General features: G+C 39.5%; 2 protein-coding genes across 4 annotated transcripts in view; both read right to left on the minus strand.

Annotated features, from left to right (window-relative positions):
* LOC116505338 (splicing regulatory glutamine/lysine-rich protein 1-like) overlaps positions 1-7,114 on the minus strand; it is a 31,283-nt gene extending 24,169 nt beyond the window's left edge. Inside the window, 2 exon segments of the mRNA XM_032212513.1 lie at positions 2,326-2,459; positions 6,890-7,114. Of these exon segments, the coding sequence (XP_032068404.1) occupies positions 2,326-2,459; positions 6,890-7,050 (295 nt within the window). The 5' untranslated portion in view covers positions 7,051-7,114.
* Positions 7,115-9,175: 2,061 nt separating this feature from the next.
* The window catches only part of LOC116505685 (erbin-like), a 92,470-nt gene continuing 76,817 nt past the window's right edge, over positions 9,176-24,828 (minus strand). For all 3 annotated transcript variants that reach the window (XM_032213034.1, XM_032213033.1, XM_032213035.1), the window contains 4 exons: positions 14,863-15,057; positions 14,307-14,399; positions 12,286-12,360; positions 9,176-11,686 (listed from right to left, as the gene is read on the minus strand). In XM_032213034.1, coding sequence (XP_032068925.1) covers positions 11,582-11,686; positions 12,286-12,360; positions 14,307-14,399; positions 14,863-15,057 — 468 coding nt within the window. In that variant the 3' untranslated portion in view covers positions 9,176-11,581. The remainder of the gene's footprint in view (positions 11,687-12,285; positions 12,361-14,306; positions 14,400-14,862; positions 15,058-24,828) is intronic.

Raw genomic sequence — 24,828 nt, forward strand, 5'->3', positions numbered from 1 at the left:
CAGCATGACATCAATACTTAGGAAAACTATGGAAAAGATAAAAAAAATAATTTGGAAAAATATACTTACTTACTTACCAAATGTTAGCATGGACAAATCTTGTCAAAGTAATCTTATGTCATTTTTGACTGAGTACTTCTTGAACACATTTTGAGAATGCTGTATATTTAGTGCACAAAACATTTCAAAATGTAACTCATGACATTATTAGCAAAATAGTCAAGTAAGGACTGGATGACAAATAAGTGGACACAGCTGGGTCAGAACTCATACTCAGAAGATGCATATTGATGCTTGCTCATCAAATCAAAGTTTTCATACAGAATGCCACAAAGATCAGTCCTACATCTTCAACTCTTCAATATTTTTTTAATAATTTATAATTGGATGAAGAAAAGGAAATGTTTCTAAAATTTGTGGAGAACATAATACAATGAGCTAGTTAATGCACCCATAGCCAGAAGTAAAATAAGTAATGATCTTGACTGATTGGAGAATGGTCTAAAAGTAGAGAATAACATTAATCAGAAATAAGTGCAAAACTTTTCCTTAGAAACAACCAAACAAGCATAGGGTGGAAAATATATAGCCTGGGAATAATATTTATAAAAAGGCAAATCATGACAAATACTATTTCTACTTCTTTCTGTTTTGTTCAAATAGTATAGTACTTTAAGGAGGATTCAAAGAAGTTAGTAGAGCCAGAGTAGAACAATGAGAAACTAAAAAATAAATATCATTAAATGATATTGCAGAGATTATACATGCTTAGACTTGAGGGGGGGAAACACAACTGAGGGAAAATATGATAGAACTCTTAAATATCTGATGTTACAAGAAACCAATAAATTCTCTCATTCCAAAAGGTAAATACCCAAAAATAATTTAAATTTCAGAAAGGCCGACTGACTGTTAGAAGAAAGTTTCTAATAGTAAGAGCAGTTCATAAAGGAACCAGATGCTGTTAATTCTATATTTTTAACTGATTTATAGAAAACAAAAGACTAAGAATGTAAAGGCTGCAAATGTCCCTTCCTGACTGAGATGGGCAATCTAGAAACAAAATAAAAAATGGCAATGCTGAAACCAGTGTTCCAGCCTAGACAGCACCATTATAGCAAAAGTAACTCAGCCACCTCCAAGGCTCATCCTGTATCCCACAAAATAGTTTTAATTTAGAAGGGAGGTAATATATACCTAGTAATATATACCTAAACTATGGACCATAGATGCAGTTGTAAGGTTGCAGTGGACAATCAACTGTTAAGTTTGAAATATGCTGTGTCTTCACTGAGTGCCATTTCACTTGTATCCTCAGTCTTGAATTATTTATATTTGGTTCAAAATCCCACCTTTTAACTTCTGCCTGAATAATTTACAATTGTACCTATGGTTTTCAACTACTGTTTCCCAACATTTTCCTTTCTACCCACTATGAACTATGAATGAATATTAGTAATAACATTTTTCTAAATCCTGTTACTTGCATGGCTATTCCACTTTCTTGCCTCTATACTGAAGCTACAAAAGTGGCCTTCAGATATAAGTACTAAGCTAACAAAATCCAAAGCTAATACAGGAATAACTGATCATATAAATATTTTGCAACACTAATATAAAAAATAAATGCACTCTAAAACTAACAAAAGTCCAAATAAACCCATAGAACCCCCCATTTAACTAAAATTCCAACAATATTGGAAGTAAATACAGGAACAGTTTTTAGGAAGGCCTTTGCCTTGAAAAATAGCATGGCATAAAAAATATATCCTTAAGTTAAAATGGCTAACACCTTATGCACTATGAGAGTTCTCATGGGAGATTGGATTTCAGTCATTTTAAATGTTTAATTTCCAAAATATTTAATTTTGAGATAACCTGAAGCAATCTGGAGATCCTGGTATGGTGTTGACCCCACTAAGTAACTACTCTCTATAATATATCATATTTTATATCATTTATTACTGAAAAAGATATAATACCTAGCTTGGAAAACTTATTCTATTTTCATAACTCATAATAAAAACTAAAAAATATGGTTTCTATTGCTGCAACAAAGACGTGTGCTCACTCATTTAATTAAAAATATGTTTAGGACATTTTCATATATAAATATGTCTGTGTTGTTCAACTCACTTTTTCTAGGCAAATGGTAAACAACACACATTGGAACAAAAAGAATTAGTGAAAGAAGCAATTCCTTGTAAAAGACTACATTACATTAAAGAAAGTATGCACATATTTGCTGAAAAAAACATATGGAACAAACTGACAGAGTGGAGACCACACAAAATGAAAAAAAAAAACCATACTGAAAATACCAACCTTCTGCACAGGGTACAACTATCAGAGCTCTGTCAATAAAAACTGTATTTGTTAGATGCTGGGCCACACCAACACTTGAAGACTCCCGAAACTTAATATAACATACTTTGGAAGAAAAAGCGAGCGGTGCATTGCTGCAAGAAAAAGAAAACCAATTAGATGTTTTAGTTTCTTCTTTTTTTCAAGCTGTGCTCAAAAGCAATTGTGAACATATAAACACCCAAAAATATACACTGTCTTATATTTTTCAATATCATTTAATGTATCTTACACTGGTGCAAATGAAAGTTAATTATAGAAGACATCAGTTCTTCTACAGATTCTTAATTTCTTATATGTGTACTTCAGATGGGGTTAAGAATATCAAGCTTTTGCCAGACATTATTCAACAACTGAGTTTTCTATTTACTCCATAATAAAATATACATCTAAGCATAATCACAGCCTTGGTGATAAAACATTATTTCACTACCATTATTAGTTAAGTTTAAAAGTAACTAAAAATATTCTTTTCATAAACTATGGTTTACTCCAATAATGCTTTAATAAGTGTCACATGACTATTCTATAATTAGCCTCTATAGATAAGACCTTCTAAACAACAGGCTGAGCTTGAAAAACCACAGTTCAATTCAATCTATTTAGCTAACTTCTAATTCATAGGAGATTTCTATGAACTGAAGTCAATCTGGAATAAAGATGATGCATTATGTGACTTATGAACTATAATTATACTTAAGAAAAGGTTTAACAGAAACCATCTGAACTTTTTTTCCAAAGCATGCCTGACTTATATATCTTCCTTTGAATGCCTTATTTCTTTCTTACATTATCATTCCATCTTTGACATTAAACCTTCAGGGTCATTTTTAATATTTTGACATAACATTTACAAAGTAAGAGTATTTTAGTCTATAGAATACTTCAAATTATTTTCTTCTGCACAGGTTGTAATTTTAAAAGGCTTAAAAATCCTTAAAATTAATAACTATTTTGGGTTCAAATTGTGTTACACAATGTTGATAAACAAACTGTAAATATATCATTAATACTTCATATTTCTGTTACAAGACCAGTTAAAACAGCTAAAATTTTAATATATTTAACAATTAGATTAATTGCAGGCATGGAAGACCAAAATCTAAACTAAAATATTGTAGCCAATAAGTAGCATCTCCAACATTATAGTGCTGATCTATGTTGAGACTTCTGCATTGGCATTCAATTTTTGAAAGCTATTAATAATAATGCTAATTGCACAATTATTTATATTTAGTTCATATTTAGCTTAGTTATGATTACTGCACATTAGAAAATAATACTCATATTTTTCAGAGCATAAGATGCACCTTTTTACCCCCCGAAGAGGGTGAAAATCTGGGTGCATCTTATACTCCAAATGTAGCTCCACCCACCCGCTCCGCCTGTCGCATTTTCAGGGGGTTCCATGCAGCGGGGATCCTCGCTCAGCTGGCTGCCTCTAATCTGCCTGCCCTGTGTCCACACCTGGCTCTTGTGCCTTTGCCCGACTGCGCTGCCCTCTCACTATTCTCCCTGCCTCCCCCAGCCGACGGTGCTGGCCAGGAGAAAACAGGCGGTGAGTCTGTAGAGGAGGAGGAGGGCGCGTGGTTCTGCGATGTGCACCAGGGAACTGGGAAGAAAAGCATTTTCAGGTAGCAGCGCGTGCTGGAACTGCCTGCCACCTGAAACATGATGCACTTGTTTGGCCTCTGCATGCACCCTTTTTGGAATCGGGGAGGGGACCCTACACTTTTATTGAAAAGGCTTTCATCGCAGTTCCTAGGCAACTTCGGGAATCAGGTTCCAACTGAGGCAGCAAAGATGTTAGCCAGATGAATACTGATGGATGCTGCTGGAAAAGAGGCAAAGGTTTTTTTCCTGATTTCCTCCCCCAAAATTAAGGTGCATCTTATACTCCGAAAAATACGGTAATAAAGCATGCTTCAAAGACTACAAATTCTTTATTTGTATTAATTAATATTTAAATTAATTATTCATCTGTTCCCACTGAGTAAACAGGGAAGAGAAAAGAAAAATGTCAACATCAATTAATTAAAAGTAATATATAATCAGACAAAATACCGATATCAAAAATAGTAACTGGGTCTGAAATGGCAAAATTGTTAACTGTCATAATGAAGGTTAACAATAGAAGGATCATGGATAACATTAGGTCAATTACTGAAGCTGTGAGATATGCAAATTCATATTCAGAAAGCAATAAAATTAAATCAAAATTGGGCAACAAAAATATATTTACTTATTCAATATTTTGACTGTGCAGTTTGAATTTGCTGAACAGAGATTGGCATAAGGAGATACTAAAAGACTTTTGAATTCAAGAAAGAAACAACATAAAAAGTCAGTGATCAATAGTTTGTTTTATCTTAAGAGGCATATAGAATAATCTAGTATCCATATGCAGACTCCCAAGATTCCAGGATCTCAGCACTGACATTTTAAAAAAGCTATTTTAACACACACACACACACAAAAAAACCTGGATATTTTACTGGTGATAAGGAATCCAGAGTGGGGATGATATAATTCTCTCTTTTAGAGATGTCCCATTCCTTTCCTGCTATTAAATCATTATGTGATACACGAAACTAACCAATAGAAAGTATTTTTCTGTGCCCTACATATCAGGATCTGATGGGGAGACTACTGGAAGGCTGGAGCAGGCTATTTATGAAAAGTGAATGTTAAGTATATTTTGGCTTTTCTAATAAAACAATAATTTCTGTGTTCTATATTTTTACATATCAAGAATTAAAAAATAAACTTATTTTTTATTGTATACTGTTATGAATAAATTATAATGAAGAGATGGGAATGGCAAGGCCAAGGATCAAAGTAAGAAAATTATTCCCCAAATTAAAAAAGCTTTAAAAAGGAGAAAAACAGCAAAAAGGAAAGCAAAACTTTCAAATTCTAAATCCTAGTAGCACTATAGATTTGATTTTATTATCCGCTATCACTTTTTATAAAGTTCAAAATTCTGACTTCAGAGTCCTGGCTCAGACTCCCCATCCCAAAGAGATATGATGAGTAGGGACTCTGCGAAAGCTCCAAGAAAAAAATGGAGGAACTAAATATGTACAACCTATAGGACAGCAGGGAGGGGAGGGGAGGGAACATGACTGAAAGTCTGAAACCTTTATATTACAAGTGTGGATGAAATACTAGAAGGCAGTATTTTCAGTATTAAGCAAAATCAAAACATAAGGGCAGAGTCTCAAACTGATAGGAGGGAAATTCAAAAGCAATGTTTGAAAGCTTGGGACCAGCTTCCAGCAGAAACACTGGGTGAATTATTAGTAAGTGAGTTTAAACATAAACCCATGTCAATCATCTGACAAACATTTTAAAAATAAAAAACCTCCAAAGACGACTAGAGGCCTTTTTCTGACACCAGTTTTCTATGTTTTTATGTTTCCTTTTCTGTGGAATGTCCTTCATCAGAATTAAGTCTACATTCACTTCTAATATTCAGGACGCCTTTAAGATCATGTCTTTTTCAACGCCAGATCAGTGAAGCAAAAGAAAAGCATGTATAGTTAAATACATAAATATTTGCTTTTGGGTATATCTTAACCTTAAAGTTTATCTTCTTAATAAAAAGAATCATGTCTGCTATCAGTGACATGTTTGGTACCTTTCATCCCAGAGCACATTTACATGCAGAATTCTAACAACTTGATTACAAGTACTTGAACACAAGCTGGGAATCTTTTTGGGAAACCATAACAATTCAACCTACTCTGAATATTATTGAAAGACTGAGATGCATATCCAGATTTTAGATTTTACATAAGGTGATACAGTATCTGCGATAACATGTTATAAGGAAGGACCTCTATTTATCCCCAATATTAAACTAAAGATGCTTTAAATAGGTTGCAATTCCTATCCTAACCGTACTGAATTGGTGGTTCAGCCCCATGAAATTTCATTAACCCCTGTTCCAATTAAGTAAGCAAAGATAGAAAATAGAATAGAATTCTTTATTGGCCAAGTGTGATTGGACACACAAGGAATTGAAGCTCTACGGGGACCTAAGGTTGATTGAAAGAATAAGGCTGATAAACTGCACCACAGAATCTAATTCGGGAGGTTGGATGAGCTGAGAGGGAGAAGTGTCTGGGAAGGAGCTAGAGGACTTCCCTTGCCGCATCTTTTTCAAAGCCAAACCAACGGAGCTCCCACAGAAAGAACCTTATCTGCAGAGGGCTCGGATCAGGACGTCTAACAAAGAAGCGCCAACCTCAACGCCGGAGGCATTTCTCACAATACCGAAAGGGAAAAGAATGATAGGACTGAGACGAAAGAGGGAGAAAAATAAATCCATGAATAGGTGCCATCTTCACTCCGGGCAACAATCCTCTCAGAAAGCAAAAGCCTCAAAACGGAGCTACTCCCAGCCACCCACAAGCAAAATGGAGGGCGCAGCATCCGGTCAGCTTTTTTTTTTTTAATATACCCCTTTCCTTAAAAGACAGTCATTCCCGCCATTCTCTATGGCTTCCAGGGCCTCACTTACTCCGGAGGGTAAAGGCGCAACTCCTCAATGTCACCTAGGAAACCGAAGAGCGTCCGCATCTGCTCACTAGTAACCGCGGAGGATAAATTAGTGACTTGAATAACCGAAGTAGGAGTTAAAGGAAAGCCGAGGGGGACCCCGATTCCACCGCTGTTCATCATGATGGCGGCAATTTCTCTATCTGACCCAAGCCAACGCACGTAAACGAGGGGACGGAAGTTACCATAGAAAAGGCGTCTAGAGTGTTATACGTTGCGATGTTTCCGTTCACGTGATATTCTATGAGGTGGGAAGCATTAACAGCGCTTTCCCTGCGGGAATGGCTTTCCTAGAAAGGTTATTTTGTAGAGGAGGGGGGAGTCGCTATTTTGAACTGTCATTGTTAACCAGGAGTGATAAATTATCTCGCCACTATTGGAATTGAAGTCCAGCAAGTCTGAAAAGGGACAAGTTGGAGAGGACAGCTCTATGGTCAAAGTATCCCAAATACAAAAAACCAAGGCACAATGCGGAAGTCCAACCTTTCCTCAGGCTAGGACGAAGTTCTCCCGCATAAAGCAAATTCGCTGGTTGACGCACGTGGGAACGGGGGGGAGGGGTTAGGCGGGTGCAGGGTATGACGACATACACTATTTTGTAAACCTAACGAATTAGTCACGAATTTTTAGCGCCCGCCTTAATCATATTTTCTTGTCTCATATTTATACAAAATTGTTTTATGGAATTATGAGACAAATAAAAATATCCTTAAGTAGCGCAAGCGTCTTCTATAGGTAGATTTTCCATGTATGGCAACAATAATCCTTCACGGCACTAAAGAATACTATTAGCGTTGTTAGGTTGTAACCGATTAGACCAAGTTTAAAAAACGCATCCTAGGGCTGAGGCTCTTGCGCCAGCTTCAGAGCCATAAAACGTTCAACTCTTGGAAGTGGGAATCCACAGCCACCACGACTGCTCAATGTGATGGCAGATACGTGAGCGTGGACAAAACGAGGGTTGGGCAGAAAGACGTCTTCGTATGTTTTCAGCGCTTTCATGTTAATTTGAGTGTCCTCTCACAAATCACGTATTTTCCTCACAATGAATGCATGGTTTATCAATTTAATTTTCTATCCCGTCTTTTCATGGCTTTTTGAAAATCTAACAGAAAGCGCAGTAACGGAATAACGGAGAAAGGCTTTTCCAAAGCTGAAGGAGGGAGGACACTGAGAAAGAGCAGGAATGGGATCCTAGCAGTTCTCTCGGAACTGGGGTCCTCAGCAAGCTTTCCTCTGGGTAGATTCAACTCGCTTCGGAGATGGTTTCAGGTCCCTAAGAAGCGTGGCAAATATTTTGGACATTTTTGGATATCAAATTTTGGATATTTCCCTCTGGGTCAGTCTAACAGTTCAGGGATGAAAAAAAGAGTCCAAAAAAGATTCGGATTTTGAAACACTTTAGTTTCTAGGTGTGAAATGGCCAATGGTCTTAAGGAAGCAAAAAACCCTGAACTAGTTTTGACAAATTTGTATTTTAAATGCACTTAATATTTTCAAAATGAACTGCTTGTTTGACTTGCAATACTTCTCATTAGTAATTGGTATTGAATTTGTGTTAATAATTGTGCAAATAGAACTCCCACACAGCATAACTGAGACACCTGGAAAAGCATCCTCTCTAAATTGTTGCCATTGATAAATTGCTGTGAATTTCATCTAAGAGTCAATCTGTCTATTTACTTAACCTGGAATAGCAATCAGTATCAAATGCAAATCAGTATGAAATGATTTGTTCATACATTGTATTTAATTCAAATAATTTTTTAAAAGTTATTTAGAAATTCCAAGGGGGGGGGGTTCAACAATTTATAAAAAATAAAAAACTAATGTAAATTGAAACCAAGAAAGTACACATAACTTTAAAGAGCATTAGTTTTATTATCTATTCTTCTCATGTGTTACTCCAGAAACAATTTAATTATATACAAAAAACTGGAATGCTGAATAAATGCTGATCAATAAAAACATTACAGAGCGGCTGACAAGGGAATAGTTATTTTAAAAAGTAGTATACAGCAAATTAATGATAAAGGCTTGGTTCTGTGTGTCTCTTATTGCTATGATTGTGTTCACAGATGTGTTCAAGTATGTACACATTTTTAAACTCGTCAAAAATAGTAAAAAAAATATTTACACAATAAATATGTGGGACTTTTTCCAAAAATTTCACTTGAACTGATTCTTTAAAGAACTATTACAAAAAAACCTGAATTGATAACATGATCCATTCTGTATCTATTCTATCAAATTTCCAGATATATTTTGATAAAATGAGAAACATTAAAAACCCATGGCTTCAAAAAAATGTTTTCCTGTTTTGATGAGCTTCTTTTTCAACAATCTCTCCTCAAACATTTATTCTGACAATGTTTTTCCCCACAAAAGAACTTTAAACAGAATTTTATTTCCTTGCAAACAGACAATAAGCACCATTTTTCTTGCACTGTTACTTTAAACAATGAAAAAAATTGGCAATGTTTTTAACAAAAAATATTCAAATGAATTTCTAATTTAGTTTAAGGAATATTTCTCATTTCATACAAAATACAATATTTTGGGACATATTTCATTCTTACATCTTGTATGCAAAGATAAATTGAATCCATATTCAGTTCTGAAACTTATCTATCACATAATTATTTCATTTCATTTCTTTATATTCTCTTTATTAAAAGACTGAATAGTTAAAAGCAATGAATATGAATGTGAGTCACTGAATAAATTGTAAATAAAATAGCAACACGCTTGTCAACATATAGCTATGTTTTTTAAAGATTAACAGCACACAGAAAATGTGAATTTTACCAAAATACAGCACATTTCTGCTAATATAAAAAACAATGCCTATGTAAATTTTAATAAAATCAACTAAAGTTAATGTATAAAGAGTTGTTAAAGGATTTCAATTAAAATTAAGAATTATATGCAGTACAATATTCAGTTGGTAAGTGAAGTGCAATATCATTTAAGTTTATCATTTAAAAACTACTGAGAGCTAACAATGTGGATTTTCCATTCAAGTATGCTTTTGCAAAATCTTTAACGGATTGGTACTTCGCTAAATTTATTTTTAAAACTAACAATTTCTATTAAAATTTCAATTAAATGAATATTTTTCCAATGATGGGTTGATCATTCACTTTTAAAAACAGTTGTCTTCTATGGCACTCTTCTGTGGTCCATAATATCTATGTATTACTTTTTATCTTGTGAATTAGGCAATATTATCTCTGTTGCATCATGAACATGAAGAACATAAACATTTGTCATAAACAAAATTATAATCCAATGTTTTATGCAAGTAATAATAAACAAAAGGCAGCTTGTAATAAATCACTCTTACATTAATATAGTTAGAAATCCTTTAATGACTCTGAAGTGTCGAGTTCACATTTAATGTCACCTGTAGGAACAGCCCTTTTAAGAAGATCATACAAGTTGGTGGGCCCAAAAAATACCTGTCCCTTTACAATAGGGAGCAACCTTCTATTGCTGTGCAACAGCGTCCCATAACCTGGCTTTGGTTATAGCTCCATCGTATTATTTCTTTTAGTCTCAAGGCAATTGAAGGCCAACGAAAATCCAGAGTTCTTTCTGAATCGTTTATTCTGGGGCAGCCCAATCTTCATATGGCTCAGTATCATAAGCCTCCTTGAAAAGACCACAGCTTTTCTATTCAGAACATGCACATGTTAAAATTCAATGTGTCTACGCATCATCATACATTACAGGCAACACAGCAAAAACTGGCCATTTCAGGTTCTTTTCAAAAATGTATAAATAATTTGAATATGGAGCATTTCATACAAAGCAGAAGAAAATCATTATTTTATATAAAACCAGGAATTTTTGTAATGAGAGTACCTTTTCAGTACAACTCAATAGAATAATTATTTTTTTAAAAAAATGTATGATTAAAAACACTCAAAACTAAATTACACGTAGGAATATGACAGGCAATTGATTTGATATGAACCAATCCTGTAGAACTTCCAGAAGTATATTTATTCACTCTGCTTTTAAAAAAACCCTTCATTTTTATTGCATTTTTTTCAATTGGTACATATAGATTCTCCCATTAAGTTCATCTCCCCTTCTTTTAATTTCATACTTTTATCTGGCCTTTTAATTTAATCCAATCAGTCCACTTTCAGTCTAGCAATTCATCTATACAATACTCACATTGCAAAGCCAACTTTTAAAATTTCTTACCAATATCTACTGAAGTGGTTTCAACACAGATTCTAAAAATAAATGAAAAATTAAAGGCAACAAAATTGCTATAGGACAGAAAGCCCTGCCATCTGTCCACTGGCTACAACGGAGGCTCCTTGTACACAAAGTTATTTAATGTATATGAATTACCCACAAAATAAACCTACCATCTGTACAAAATACACCACAGGTTTGTTCTTGGAGGAGTGATCCTTGATTGCTACACTGTTTTAAAACAATTTAGCTCTAATCACCATATGCATTTCCATAACTGCTTCATTTATATTCTTTACAGTGGTTTTTCCCCATAACCACAAATTCATTATTTTATTACTGTACATAGTTTTAAAAGTTTTGCATACAAAAATAGTCAAAATATTAAGTTTTCCACAAGTCCTTCAAAAATTACACAGAATTTCCTCTTTCTCCACAGTGTTTAAGAAAGCTCTCGAACAATAGTAAGTTCCACTGTGTTCTGAAAAGTCTTTAGCAAAGATACTGCTTGCCCATGATCAATACTGATGAAGCTATATCCATTAGCCTGGAAAGAAACAAATACATTAATAAATTAAAAGAAAATATTTTCAATAAGTTTTTAAATTTTGTTTTTGAACTTTATTTTGTTTTGGAACACCATTCAAATGAAATTCTAATTTGTAATTTTCAGAAAACTTTGTTGTTGTTCCAATAACATATCAATGGAGGAGGAACACAAAAGAGCAAACATATGTTCAATATACAGTCACAGCCTCTCTTTCCTCTAGGAATTGAATTAACAAAATCATTATCATTACAGCTAAGACTATAAGCTACCAAATCCTGAAATATTAAATTATTAATTCAAACACCTTATCTGGAAACTTTACCAAATACTGTACTATTTTGCAATGAGACTCAAAATGGTAATTTGTCCGCCTTTTTATTTAAAATCAAAGATTTATATACAATTATTCATTTTTAATCATTTGTATGCTGCCTTCAGATTTTTTTTCAGGGTGGTTTATAATATGTGACAGAGAAAAGATACGGTATTAATAGACTTTTTTTCTAATTATTTACATAAAATTCAGAAAACTGATAGAATCTTGCAACGGCATAACATTGTTGAAAATAATTTATGAATACTTTAAATTATATTACCTGAATAATTTTATCTCCTGGCTGTAATAATTTTGATGCAGGTCCTTCAGCCTGTACTCTAGTCACAAAAATACCCTTCAAGATAACAAAAACAGTAGTAGTATTCATCTTATAATAAACATGTATTTATACTGCATAGGTATTAATAGCAGCAGCTATTGGCTGTCTATATTATTTTGAACAAAAAATGTTTCAAATCTAAAATTCATGCATGTTATTAAAGCCACTAAAATGTGTAGGGAATGTATGAGTACAAGAAAGGCAGTTAGTAGATATGTGGGATTCTGCAGCCCAATGTCTGAATAATATTACATTTATACTTGCCTCTGATACAAAATACATGTTAACTACATAGTAATGAAAATAAAGAACCCATCTTAATATCACAATATTAGACCATATCAGTTAGTACCCCACGAGTAGAATGGCAATAGTTAATATTCCAAATCTTTTTTACTGCATATAACTTTTATTTCTGCTGTGGCGAAGCTCCCAACCAGGAAGCTATCATAAAACTTCCAAACATTCCCAAGCCCCCCCTTCAGTTTTAAGTAATACAATTCTTCCACTCTGAATGGAAGAATTGGGGAAGGAATTGGCTATTTATCAACTGCCAGGATGTAACTGTAGTGCATAGATTTGCTGAAGCCTAATGAAAAGCCTTATTGGTCAGAGTGGTGATCATTACGGTAATTACATTGGTAATTGATCTCATGGATTCTGAAAAGGGTGGAGCTGGACTGCTAGGTTTATCAACCTATAGGAATCAATTTGGCAGAGATTTTTGTTAGCTGACATATATAGGTTCCACTAGGCTGCTAAGTCTTTTCAATATATAGCAGATTCTACAATTAAATTTGTTTATTTAGAGAGCCATAAAGTATGCTTACTTCCCAAATATTGGAGAGGGTGGCGATGACAATCTTCCCTGCTCGGTTCCCCATTGCTTTTCTGGGGAACCTAGCAGGGATGGTTGGAAATAGTGTTACTGTTGTGTTATAGTGTTACTGTATAGTTGAAATTATTTTCTATTATGCACTATGTTTATGTTATGTTTATTTTTTTCTAATTTTCATGGTGAAGACAGCTTTTTTAATCAAAAGATTATGTAAATGAACAAACATCATTTCAGTATTTTAATCCTGACAATTTGAAGACATTTTGAAAAGTTTGTATTATGAAAGGTTAATGAAAAATAAGCACACAAATAAGTGATATTGAGATAGATGTAGGAAATTAAAATTCACAATTTAAACGTATTTTTATATTTTATGTTCATTATACAGATGTAAAGATATTGGATGGCATCCATGAGAATAAAAGTACCATTTTAAACCCAAAACAGCTAAATGGACATGAAGAATTCCTGTTTCTTCATTTAACGAAGAACAGAGGGAAGGATTAAATATTCTATTTGTAGTAAAAGCAATATGGCAATGCACAAATCAAACCTGCAAATAACAGTGCAGATCTTTTAATGTCAAGGCAGTGTTATTTCTAGTATGCATTGCTTAGCAGCTTAACAGTCACATTCCATATTAACTGAAGCTTTTAGACAATTATTTAAGGAAATTAAACAGAGAGATCATTGCAATAGTTTAACCATATTACTTGTTATCTCACAAATCTTCAGAAACTGAATGGCAAATAAGCTAAAGAAACAAGCCAATCCACCCATACATGCTTACAGACTCAAGATGTGGTGCGTATGTGAAGAGTTACAACTCACCAGTTAGGAAATGAAAGCACGAAAGAAACAGATTTATAGAAAGTACTCAAGATTTAGAATATGTACAAAATTATGTTTAATTATATACAATTTTAGGATTTATATGAATTATTTATAAACAATGTATTAAGAATGCATGAAAAAAGCAAAAAACAAAATATTCAACTCTGATGTATAAATTTTCAGTATATTTGTGATATTTGTATTTTCAATTTTTTCAAATGGTAAACAGTGCCTCAATGGATAAAGGATAAATGTTCATTTAAAGAACATATTTTTAATTAATACTCACATCATCATCTGGTCTAAAGGGGTTTCCTCTACCCCCAACTCCTCCTGATATACTAAATCCAAGTTCTGGGTCTTTTTCAATTCTTACTCGAATCTAAAATATGAAACATAATATTTAAAAGTAGGTTACTTACATATACAAGACTGTGAAAATGAAGATAATCAACCCAATTATCTTGAATATGTTAGAGATATTATTTTTACAGTTTTATTTATTTATTTTAGAGATATAGTTTATATTGATTTTGTAAACTACACTGAAGGGAATTTTTAAGTCAAAAGTTAGCTCTTTAAAATAAATAAAGTGTATCTAAAATTTTGACAGCGTTCCTCAGTAATGTCTATGAAAGTAAAATAGTACTGTGATAATAAAGCCATTATCATTTTTGTATAATTTCACTTTTGAAAGAGGCAAGAGGCCAGTGGAAGATAACAGCAAAACAGAATCACAGTTAAATATAATTTTCAGTGCTTAGTTATGGGAATGAAATCCACAATAAATTATGGATCAATGATCCATAAAATAAAAATATCTCCCTTGCATCTTGTTTTGATACCTCATGGCATTGTCTGGTTGGGCCTTGAGGTTGACCATAGGGAGGTTGATGGGCAACTTTAAGCATCAGATAATCAATCAATTGCTCTCTGGAAGGATGTCTTGCCACCGATGTTTGGGGTCCAGCATGATGGATTTGACTATAGTTTGTCTGAGGTCTTGAGGGATGACCCATCTGCCCATTCATCAAAGGTATCTGAATAAATGAAACAGCTCTAAGTTAATGTTTACACAAGCAAGAATATATTTTGATTTACTCAGCTATTCTATCTATGCACACAAATACACATGCACAAAAACAAACACTGTATTTTTAAAAATACAATAATTTCTTTATGACTTCTAAGCTGTCAATCTATTCACTTTCATTTGGAATTGTTCTTACTGACAATCAAACTCTAAAACGACTTATAAAACATTTGAGAATCTGCTAATATATTTCATGGTCTCATATCTCTCAGATGGGTTTCATTTCCAAAGAAAATGAAGTGACAATCAATAACCTAGTTATTAGCTCCTAGGGCACTTTTTAATAGAAGGTCTGGTTGAATAAGCAATGTTGATAAAAACTACACTAAATTAATACAAACAGTACAAAGAAAGCAGAAGAGTTTAAAGATGGTGAAGAGACAAGAATAAAACCAAATTCCTCTAAACCAGGGATATAGCCCCAATCTTGGTAAAAGTCAACAAGCTTAAAAATTCGTAAATGTTTTCAGGTCTTTCAATGAGACAGAATATATGTTGAAGTTAAGCGTTCTAAGCAGCCTCAGCTATCATGGTTAATGGATAAATGCTAGAAATTGCAGTACAACATTAAATAGATACATGGGGTTCCCTCTATCAACTTACTTCTAAAAAATATATACATATAGTAACATAACAAGCTCCAGTTGATTAAATTGAATTCTTACTGACCTTAATTCAATGGGTTATTACAAAAATACTGAATTTTACATGATAGCAGTTAGAGGAGACAGCTGGATGGAGGAGGGGGAAAGAGATTCAGGATAATCACAGCCTAGAATCTCTCCAGATATATCTATTAGGGTAAGAGTTACAGCTTTAGTTGCCAAAATTTTGCCCATTGAACAAGAGCAAATAAGTCTTGATTGTATTTTGTTGCCCTGATGTTACAGTATTAGTCTGATTACCTCAAATATCTCTCTAAATCCATTGAGGAATAAACTTGATTCATAGTGAAGGCTTTGCATTTGGATAGAAGTCTATGCGTACTGTATTTTGTAATGTAAGTGTGAGTTATGTTAATTATGAGTTATGTTATGTTAATTTCCTGGGCTATTAATTTTTTCTTGACCTTTTACTTGTCCAATTCTTGACTTAATTCTTTTTAGTCAACATTTCCAGGAACTCCAGCTGGCTTTCACTTCCTTCATTTCCTCCATATCAGTTTATATCTCATACAGTGCTGCCTGAGCTCATCATCTAGCTCTGATATTTAGCTTAATGCTAGTGATCCATAAAAGCAGCATGTACAACTTATCATAAAAAATAAGCTGTGATTAATTTTCTTTGCAATGAGATACTTTGCTCTGATTTAAATTTACTCTGGCTGCCCACAATCCAAAAGAATAGCAATAGCACTTAGATTTATATACCGCTTCATAGTGCTTTTACAGCTCTAAGCGGTTTACAGTTATCAGCTTATTGCCCTCAACAATCTGCCTTGAGCCAGTGAGATTTGAACTGCTGAACTGCAGCTAGCAGTCAGCTGAAGAAGCCTGCAGTACTGCATTCTAACCATTGCACCACCTTGGCTCAAATCTCCCCATTTAATATATCAAATCTGCCCATTTCTCCTTCCCTTTTCCCCATATCAATTGATAAGTATCTGAATAGCACTAAGCATCCACTATAGATGAAGAATGGCAAGAGTGCTATGGTCATATACTTTTCTTTTTTAAACTGTGCCCAACCTGTACTTTCTTCCTCAGATCAGCTCTTGCAAAATCCCTTGGCATTAACCTACACTGACACTGTCCTTTTCAAGAGATGGTTCACTTTCCCCAGCTAGCACAAAAGCAGTCCAATGTTTCATTGCTTCTAGTTCTACTTTTGACTGCCAGTCTGTCTTTTCAACTTCTTATGACATCACTGGAGTCATAACTATGATGAAATCCTTCACCAGTTCACAAGATTGTTTAATATTTGAATTACTTTAAAGACTAGGTCAGTAAGAGGAGGCAGGGAATTAATGCATGTATATACCAGTACTGATAAGAGACTAGGTGCTAATGCCCAGAGACGACTTATTATTATTATACAATTGTATCACAGCGGCCAGTTGTTTTGCTGGATTTGGCATTGGTTACTAGTCGGGCCCCACCCAGGGGCCTAGGACGTCGTAACGTATTTTCTTAATATGCGTGCAGATCCAAGCAGTGCGGCTTTTTGCATTTGACTGATGGTGATTTTGTCAATTTTTAACTGTTTTAAATGTAATTCCAGTGCTTTTGGAATAGCACCCAGTGTGCCAATTACCACTGGAATTACCACTGCTGGTTTGTGCCATAGTCGTTGAATTTCGATTTTTAAGTCCTGGTATCTTGTGATTTTTTCATGTTCCTTCTCGGCGACCCTGCTATCACCTGGTATTGCGATGTCTATGACTGTGACCTTATTTTTCTCAACCAGTGTGATGTCTGGTGTATATTGTGCCAGTATTTTGTCAGTTTGTATACGGAAATCCCACAAGATCTTGACCATCTGATTTTCGGTGACTTTTTCAGGCTGATGTTCCCACCAGTTTGTTGCTGTTTTAATATTATAATTTTTGCACAAATTCCAATGGATCATTTGTGCTACTGAATTGTGCCGCAATTTATAATCAGTCTGCGCGATTTTTTTACAGCAGCTGAGTATGTGATCAACAGTTTCATCAGCTTCTTTGCAAAGTCTGCATTTGGCATCATCAGAGGATTTTTCGATTTTGGCCTTAATGGCATTTGTGCGGATAGCTTGTTCTTGCGCAGCCAGGATTAGTGACTCTGTTTCTTTCTTTAATGTACCTGTTGTTAACCATAACCAAGTTTGTTCACTGTCCACTTTATCTTTTATTTTTTCCAGAAATTGGCCATGCAGTGCTTTGTTCTGCCAACTCTCCATTCTTGATTTTATCACATCTTTTCTGTATTCTTGTTTCGTCTGTTGGGCCTTCAGTAGATTTTTGTTCTTTACTTCGATTAATAGATGTTCTTGACTTTCTTTTAAATAATCAGCCAGTGCATGTTTTTCTTCTTCAACTGTTTGCTTCACTTGTAATAATCCTCTGCCACCTGATTTTCGGGGCAGGTACAGTCTATCAGTATCACCACGTGGATGTAAACTGTAGTGCATTGTCATTAGTTTCCTGGTTTTTCGGTCCAAAAGGTCCAAATCAGCTTGTGTCCAGTTAACTATACCAGCTGTGTATCTTATAAGTGGTATTGCCCAGGTATTTATGGCCTTGATTGTATTTCCACCATTCAATTTAGATTTCAAAATTTTCCTAACTCTGTTGGTGTACTCTCGCCTGACAATAGTTTTTACTTCTCCATGCTTGATGTTATCCAACTGCAGAATGCCTAAGTATTTGTAGGCTTCATTTTCTTTGCATTTAATTAATTGGCCATTGGGCATTTCAATTCCCTCACATGCAGTGATTTTGCCGCTTTTTATGGATACAGTGGCGCATTTTTCCATGCCAAACTGCATTGAAATATCGGTGCTGAATACTCGGACTGTGTTTGTCAATGATTGGATTTCTATTTCTGACTTTCCATAGAGTATTATTATTATTATTATTATTATACAATTGTATCACAGCGGCCAGTTGTTTCGCCGGATTTGGCATTGGTTACTAGTCGGGCCCCACCCAGGGGCCTAGGACGTCGTAACGTATTTTCTTAATATGCGTGCAGATCCAAGCAGTGCGGCTTTTTGCATTTAACTGATGGTGATTTTGTCAATTTTTAACTGTTTTAAATGTAATTCCAGTGCTTTTGGAATAGCACCCAGTGTGCCAATTACCACTGGAATTATCACTGCTGGTTTGTGCCATAGTCGTTGAATTTCGATTTTTAAGTCCTGGTATCTTGTGATTTTTTCATGTTCCTTCTCGGCGACCCTGCTATCACCTGGTATTGCGATGTCTATGATTGTGACCTTATTTTTCTCAACCAGTGTGATGTCTGGTGTATATTGTGCCAGTATTTTGTCGGTTTGTATATGGAAATCCCACAAGATCTTGACCTTCTGATTTTCGGTGACTTTTTCAGGCTGATGTTCCCACCAGTTTGTTGCTGTTTTAATATTATAATTTTTGCACAAATTCCAATGGATCATTTGTGCTACTGAATTGTGCCGCAATTTATAATCAGTCTGCGCGATTTTTTTACAGCAGCTGAGTATGTGATCAACAGTTTCATCAGCTTCTTTGCAAAGTCTGCATTTGGCATCATCAGAGGATTTTTCGATTTTGGCCTTAATGGCATTTGTGCGGATAGCTTGTTCTTGCGCAGCCAGGATTACCGTATTTTCACCCATATAACCCGCGGGTTATATGCGTTTTTTACATGCACAGCGCCCCCCTGCGGGTTATATGCGTGGGCGGGGTATACGCAAAATATTTTACACAGATTAACTACCGGTAAAGGGAGAGCTTGGGACCACCACTTTCCTCGCGGCAGTGGGCTGGCTCGGCGGCTCGGGCTCCTTTTCTCCCTTTTCCTGCTTGGGTTTCGGGACGCCTTCGTGAAAACCCCACCCCTGGCTATGGGCGAAGTGACCAGGAAGAAGCAGGAGGTGGGAGGAAGCCCGGATTCTGCAGCCCCTCGCCTTCTCTGGGCTTGGAAGTCCGGCAGGAAGGGAAGGGGAGCAGGCGGCGGTGCGGCTTCTTCTTCTGCTTTGCTCTGTGAAAGGGCTTCACTGCCGAAGCATTTTGGTTTAAAAAAAAACACAGCTGAGATCGGGGGGGGGGGGGGCGCTAAAGAAACGGAGGAGGAAGCCTGCTCACGCGGGGGGGGGGGGGGAGTTGGAGGAACGCAGAAGGGAAACAGCTGAGATCGGTGGGGGCTAAAGAAACGGAGGAGGAAGCCTGCTTTTCTCCCTTTTCCTGCTTGGGTTTCGGGACGCCTTCGTGAAAACCCCACCCCTGGCTATGGGCGAAGCGACCAGGAAGAAGCAGGAGGTGAGAGGAAGCCCAGATTCTGCAGCCCCTCGCCTTCTCTGGGCTTGGAAGCAGGAAGGGAAGGGGAGGAGGCGGCGGCGCGGCTGTGGCTCCGTTTTCACACACACACACACACACCCCTCCCTTCTTCTGCTTTGCTCTGTGAAAGGGCTTCACTGCCGAAGCATTTTGGTTTTAAAAAAAAACATCGTCCCTTTCTCTCTCCAGTTAACAGGGCCAACCCAAGTGGTGCATTTTATCTGGGAGACGACACACACACACACACACACACACACACACACGACACGTGCGGCAGGAGGAGCGGCGTCCTCCGCGCTCTCGGCTGCCACAAACGCCACGCAACCAGGGAATCTCCTTTTGGGGGGGGGCAAAGCAGGGCAGTTTCTCGCCGTTCTGCGAAGCTGGGAAAGGATGCGGGAGTTTCCTTCTTCTTCCTGCCCCCCTCCGTCTCCCCGCTGCCACCTTTCAGTCTCCCCAGCCTCGTCCGGGAGAAGCGGCTTGGTGGCGTCTTCCTTTCGTACCCCGGTGCGCCTCCCTCGCCACCGCAAGTCGCCTTTTGCCCCCCCCCCCACCCAAATAATAATACTAAATAAGCAGGTGCGCCGCTTGGGCTGGCTTGGCTTCTCGGTTAGATAAGACCAGCCGGTGCCCCCCCTTTTTTTTGCCGGTTTATTTCGTCGTCATCCGCCAACCCCAGAAATCCGTGCAGTTCGAAAGCTGAGCGAGGCGAACGACCCCGGCGAGGGTAGCAGTAGCGTCTGAAGAAGAAGCCTCCCCTTCGCAAAGGCTCTTCGGCTTCAGGCAGCCAGCGGCTTCACGAGAGGGAGAAATCCGTTGTTATTTTTTTGCTCCCTTCTGGCGAAGAGCCTCTCAGATACGGCGGTGCCTCCCGTGAGGAACGGTAGATGCTCTCTCGCCTGCCAGAAGGGAGCAAAAAAATAACAAAGGAGCAGAGAAAGCACCAGATTCCTCCCCCCTTCACGAGAGGGAGAAATCCGTTGTTATTTTTTTGCTCCCTTCTGGCGAAGAGCCTCTCAGATACGGCGGTGCCTCCCGTGAGGAACGGTAGATGCTCTCTCAGCGTCTGAAGAAGAAGCCTCCCCTTCGCAAAGGCTCTTCGGCTTCAGGCAGCCAGCGGCTTCACGAGAGGGAGAAATCCGTTGTTATTTTTTTGCTCCCTTCTGGCGAAGAGCCTCTCAGATACGGCGGTGCCTCCCGTGAGGAACGGTAGATGCTCTCTCAGCGTCTGAAGAAGAAGCCTCCCCTTCGCAAAGGCTCTTCGGCTTCAGGCAGCCAGCGGCTTCACGAGAGGGAGAAATCCGTTGTTATTTTTTTGCTCCCTTCTGGCGAAGAGCCTCTCAGATACGGCGGTGCCTCCCGTGAGGAACGGTAGATGCTCTCTCAGCGTCTGAAGAAGAAGCCTCCCCTTCGCAAAGGCTCTTCGGCTTCAGGCAGCCAGCGGCTTCACGAGAGGGAGAAATCCGTTGTTATTTTTTTGCTCCCTTCTGGCAGGCGAGAGAGCATCTACCGTTCCTCACGGGAGGCACCGCCGTATCTGAGAGGCTCTTCGCCAGAAGGGAGCAAAAAAATAACAACGGATTTCTCCCTCTCGTGAAGCCGCTGGCTGCCTGAAGCCGAAGAGCCTTTGCGAAGGGGCGGCTTCTTCTTCAGACGCTACTGCTACCCTCGCCGGGGTCGTTCACCTCGCTCAGCTTTCGAACTGCACGGATTTCTGGGGTTGGCGGATGACGACGAAATAAACCAGCAAAAAAAAAGGGGGCACCGGCTGGTTTTATCTAACCGAGAAGCCAAGCCAGCCCAAGCGGCGCACCTGCTTATTTAGTATTATTATTTGGGGGGGGGGGGCAAAAGGCGACTTGCGGTGGCGAGGGAGGCGCACCGGGGTACGAAAGGAAGACGCCACCAAGCCGCTTCTCCCGGACGAGGCTGGGGAGACTGAAAGGTGGCAGCGGGGAGACGGAGGGGGGCAGGAAGAAGAAGGAAACTCCCGCATCCTTTCCCAGCTTCGCAGAACGGCGAGAAACTGCCCTGCTTTGCCCCCCCCCCCCCAAAAGGAGATTGGGACACGACACGTGCGGCAGGAGGAGCGGCCCTTTCTCTCTCCAGTTAACAGGGCCAACCCAATCCCGCGTCCTTCCTTCCCTCCCTTCAGAGCGAGGAAGTGGCAGCTCGTCCTCTCTTGGGACAACTTGCGAAAAACTGGAGGGAGGGAGCGAAAAAAGAAGCCAGAAACGGATATTTTCTCCCTCTCGTGAAGGGGGGGGGGATCTGGTGCTTTCTCCGCTCGGCGACTAAGAGCCTCTCAGATACGGCGGGGCTCGAAGTGCCTCCCGTGAGGAACGGTAGATGCTCTCTCGCCTGCCAGAAGGGAGCAAAAAAAGAAGCCAGAAACGGATTTCTCCCTCTCGTGAGCCTGCTCAAGCGGGGGGGGGGGGGAGTTGGAGGAAGGGGAATATCTTCCCGATTCCCCCATCTCCTCGCCCGTAGAACTGAAACGAGAGCTGCCCAAATATCTCCCGGCCCTTCAGGGCTGCCGTAGCGTGGAAGAATATACCGCACTCCTTCACTTCAGAGCGGGGCTAGGAGAGCTTTTCCTCCCACGGAGTTCAATAAAATAAAATAAGGTAGATGGAAGGGAGGGAGGAAGGGTCCCTCCCTCTTACTTTCTGCCCTCCCTCACGAGAGGGAGAAAATATCCGTTTCTGGCTTCTTTTTTCGCTCCCTCCCTCCAGTTTTTCGCAAGTTGTCCCAAGAGAGGACGAGCTGCCACTTCCTCGCTCTGAAGGGAGGGAAGGAAGGACGCGGGATTGGGTTGGCCCTGTTAACTGGAGAGAGAAAGGGCCGCTCCTCCTGCCGCACGTGTCGTGTCCCAATCTCCTTTTGGGGGGGGGGGGGGCAAAGCAGGGCAGTTTCTCGCCGTTCTGCGAAGCTGGGAAAGGATGCGGGAGTTTCCTTCTTCTTCCTGCCCCCCTCCGTCTCCCCGCTGCCACCTTTCAGTCTCCCCAGCCTCGTCCGGGAGAAGCGGCTTGGTGGCGTCTTCCTTTCGTACCCCGGTGCGCCTCCCTCGCCACCGCAAGTCGCCTTTTGCCCCCCCCCCCCCCAAATAATAATACTAAATAAGCAGGTGCGCCGCTTGGGCTGGCTTGGCTTCTCGGTTAGATAAAACCAGCCGGTGCCCCCTTTTTTTTTGCTGGTTTATTTCGTCGTCATCCGCCAACCCCAGAAATCCGTGCAGTTCGAAAGCTGAGCGAGGTGAACGACCCCGGCGAGGGTAGCAGTAGCGTCTGAAGAAGAAGCCGCCCCTTCGCAAAGGCTCTTCGGCTTCAGGCAGCCAGCGGCTTCACGAGAGGGAGAAATCCGTTGTTATTTTTTTGCTCCCTTCTGGCGAAGAGCCTCTCAGATACGGCGGTGCCTCCCGTGAGGAACGGTAGATGCTCTCTCGCCTGCCAGAAGGGAGCAAAAAAATAACAACGGATTTCTCCCTCTCGTGAAGCCGCTGGCTGCCTGAAGCCGAAGAGCCTTTGCGAAGGGGAGGCTTCTTCTTCAGACGCTGAGAGAGCATCTACCGTTCCTCACGGGAGGCACCGCCGTATCTGAGAGGCTCTTCGCCAGAAGGGAGCAAAAAAATAACAACGGATTTCTCCCTCTCGTGAAGCCGCTGGCTGCCTGAAGCCGAAGAGCCTTTGCGAAGGGGAGGCTTCTTCTTCAGACGCTGAGAGAGCATCTACCGTTCCTCACGGGAGGCACCGCCGTATCTGAGAGGCTCTTCGCCAGAAGGGAGCAAAAAAATAACAACGGATTTCTCCCTCTCGTGAAGGGGGGAGGAATCTGGTGCTTTCTCTGCTCCTTTGTTATTTTTTTGCTCAGCAAAAAGGGCCGGGAGATATTTGGGCAGCTCTCGTTTCAGTTCTACGGGTGAGGAGATGGGGGAATCGGGAAGGTTTTCACGAAGGCGTCCCGAAACCCAAGCAGGAAAAGGGAGAAAAGCAGGCTTCCTCCTCCGTTTCTTTAGCCCCCACCGATCTCAGCTGTTTCCCTTCTGCGTTCCTCCAACTCCCCCCCCCCCCGCGTGAGCAGGCTTCCTCCTCCGTTTCTTTAGCGCGCCCCCCCCCCCGATCTCAGCTGTGTTTTTTTTTTAAACCAAAATGCTTCGGCAGTGAAGCCCTTTCACAGAGCAAAGCAGAAGAAGAAGCCGCACCGCCGCCTGCTCCCCTTCCCTTCCTGCCGGACTTCCAAGCCCAGAGAAGGCGAGGGGCTGCAGAATCCGGGCTTCCTCCCACCTCCTGCTTCTTCCTGGTCGCTTCGCCCATAGCCAGGGGTGGGGTTTTCACGAAGGCGTCCCGAAACCCAAGCAGGAAAAGGGAGAAAAGCAGGCTTCCTCCTCCGTTTCTTTAGCCCCCACCGATCTCAGCTGTTTCCCTTCTGCGTTCCTCCAACTCCCCCCCCCCTGCGTGAGCAGGCTTCCTCCTCCGTTTCTTTAGCGCGCCCCCCCCCCCCCCGATCTCAGCTGTGTTTTTTTTTAAACCAAAATGCTTCGGCAGTGAAGCCCTTTCACAGAGCAAAGCAGAAGAAGGGAGGTGTGTGTGTGTGTGTGTGTGAAAACGGAGCCACAGCCGCGCCCCCGCCTCCTCCCCTTCCCTTCCTGCCGTTTCTTTCCCCCCCCCCATCTCAGCTGTTCCTTCTCCCGTAATCGTCGCGGGTTATATGCGTGGGCGGGGTATACGGAAAATATTTTACACGATCCTGAAAACCTGCGGG

Source organism: Thamnophis elegans, chromosome 3 (genome assembly GCF_009769535.1).
Source record: "Thamnophis elegans isolate rThaEle1 chromosome 3, rThaEle1.pri, whole genome shotgun sequence".
Lineage (NCBI taxonomy): Eukaryota > Metazoa > Chordata > Lepidosauria > Squamata > Colubridae > Thamnophis > Thamnophis elegans.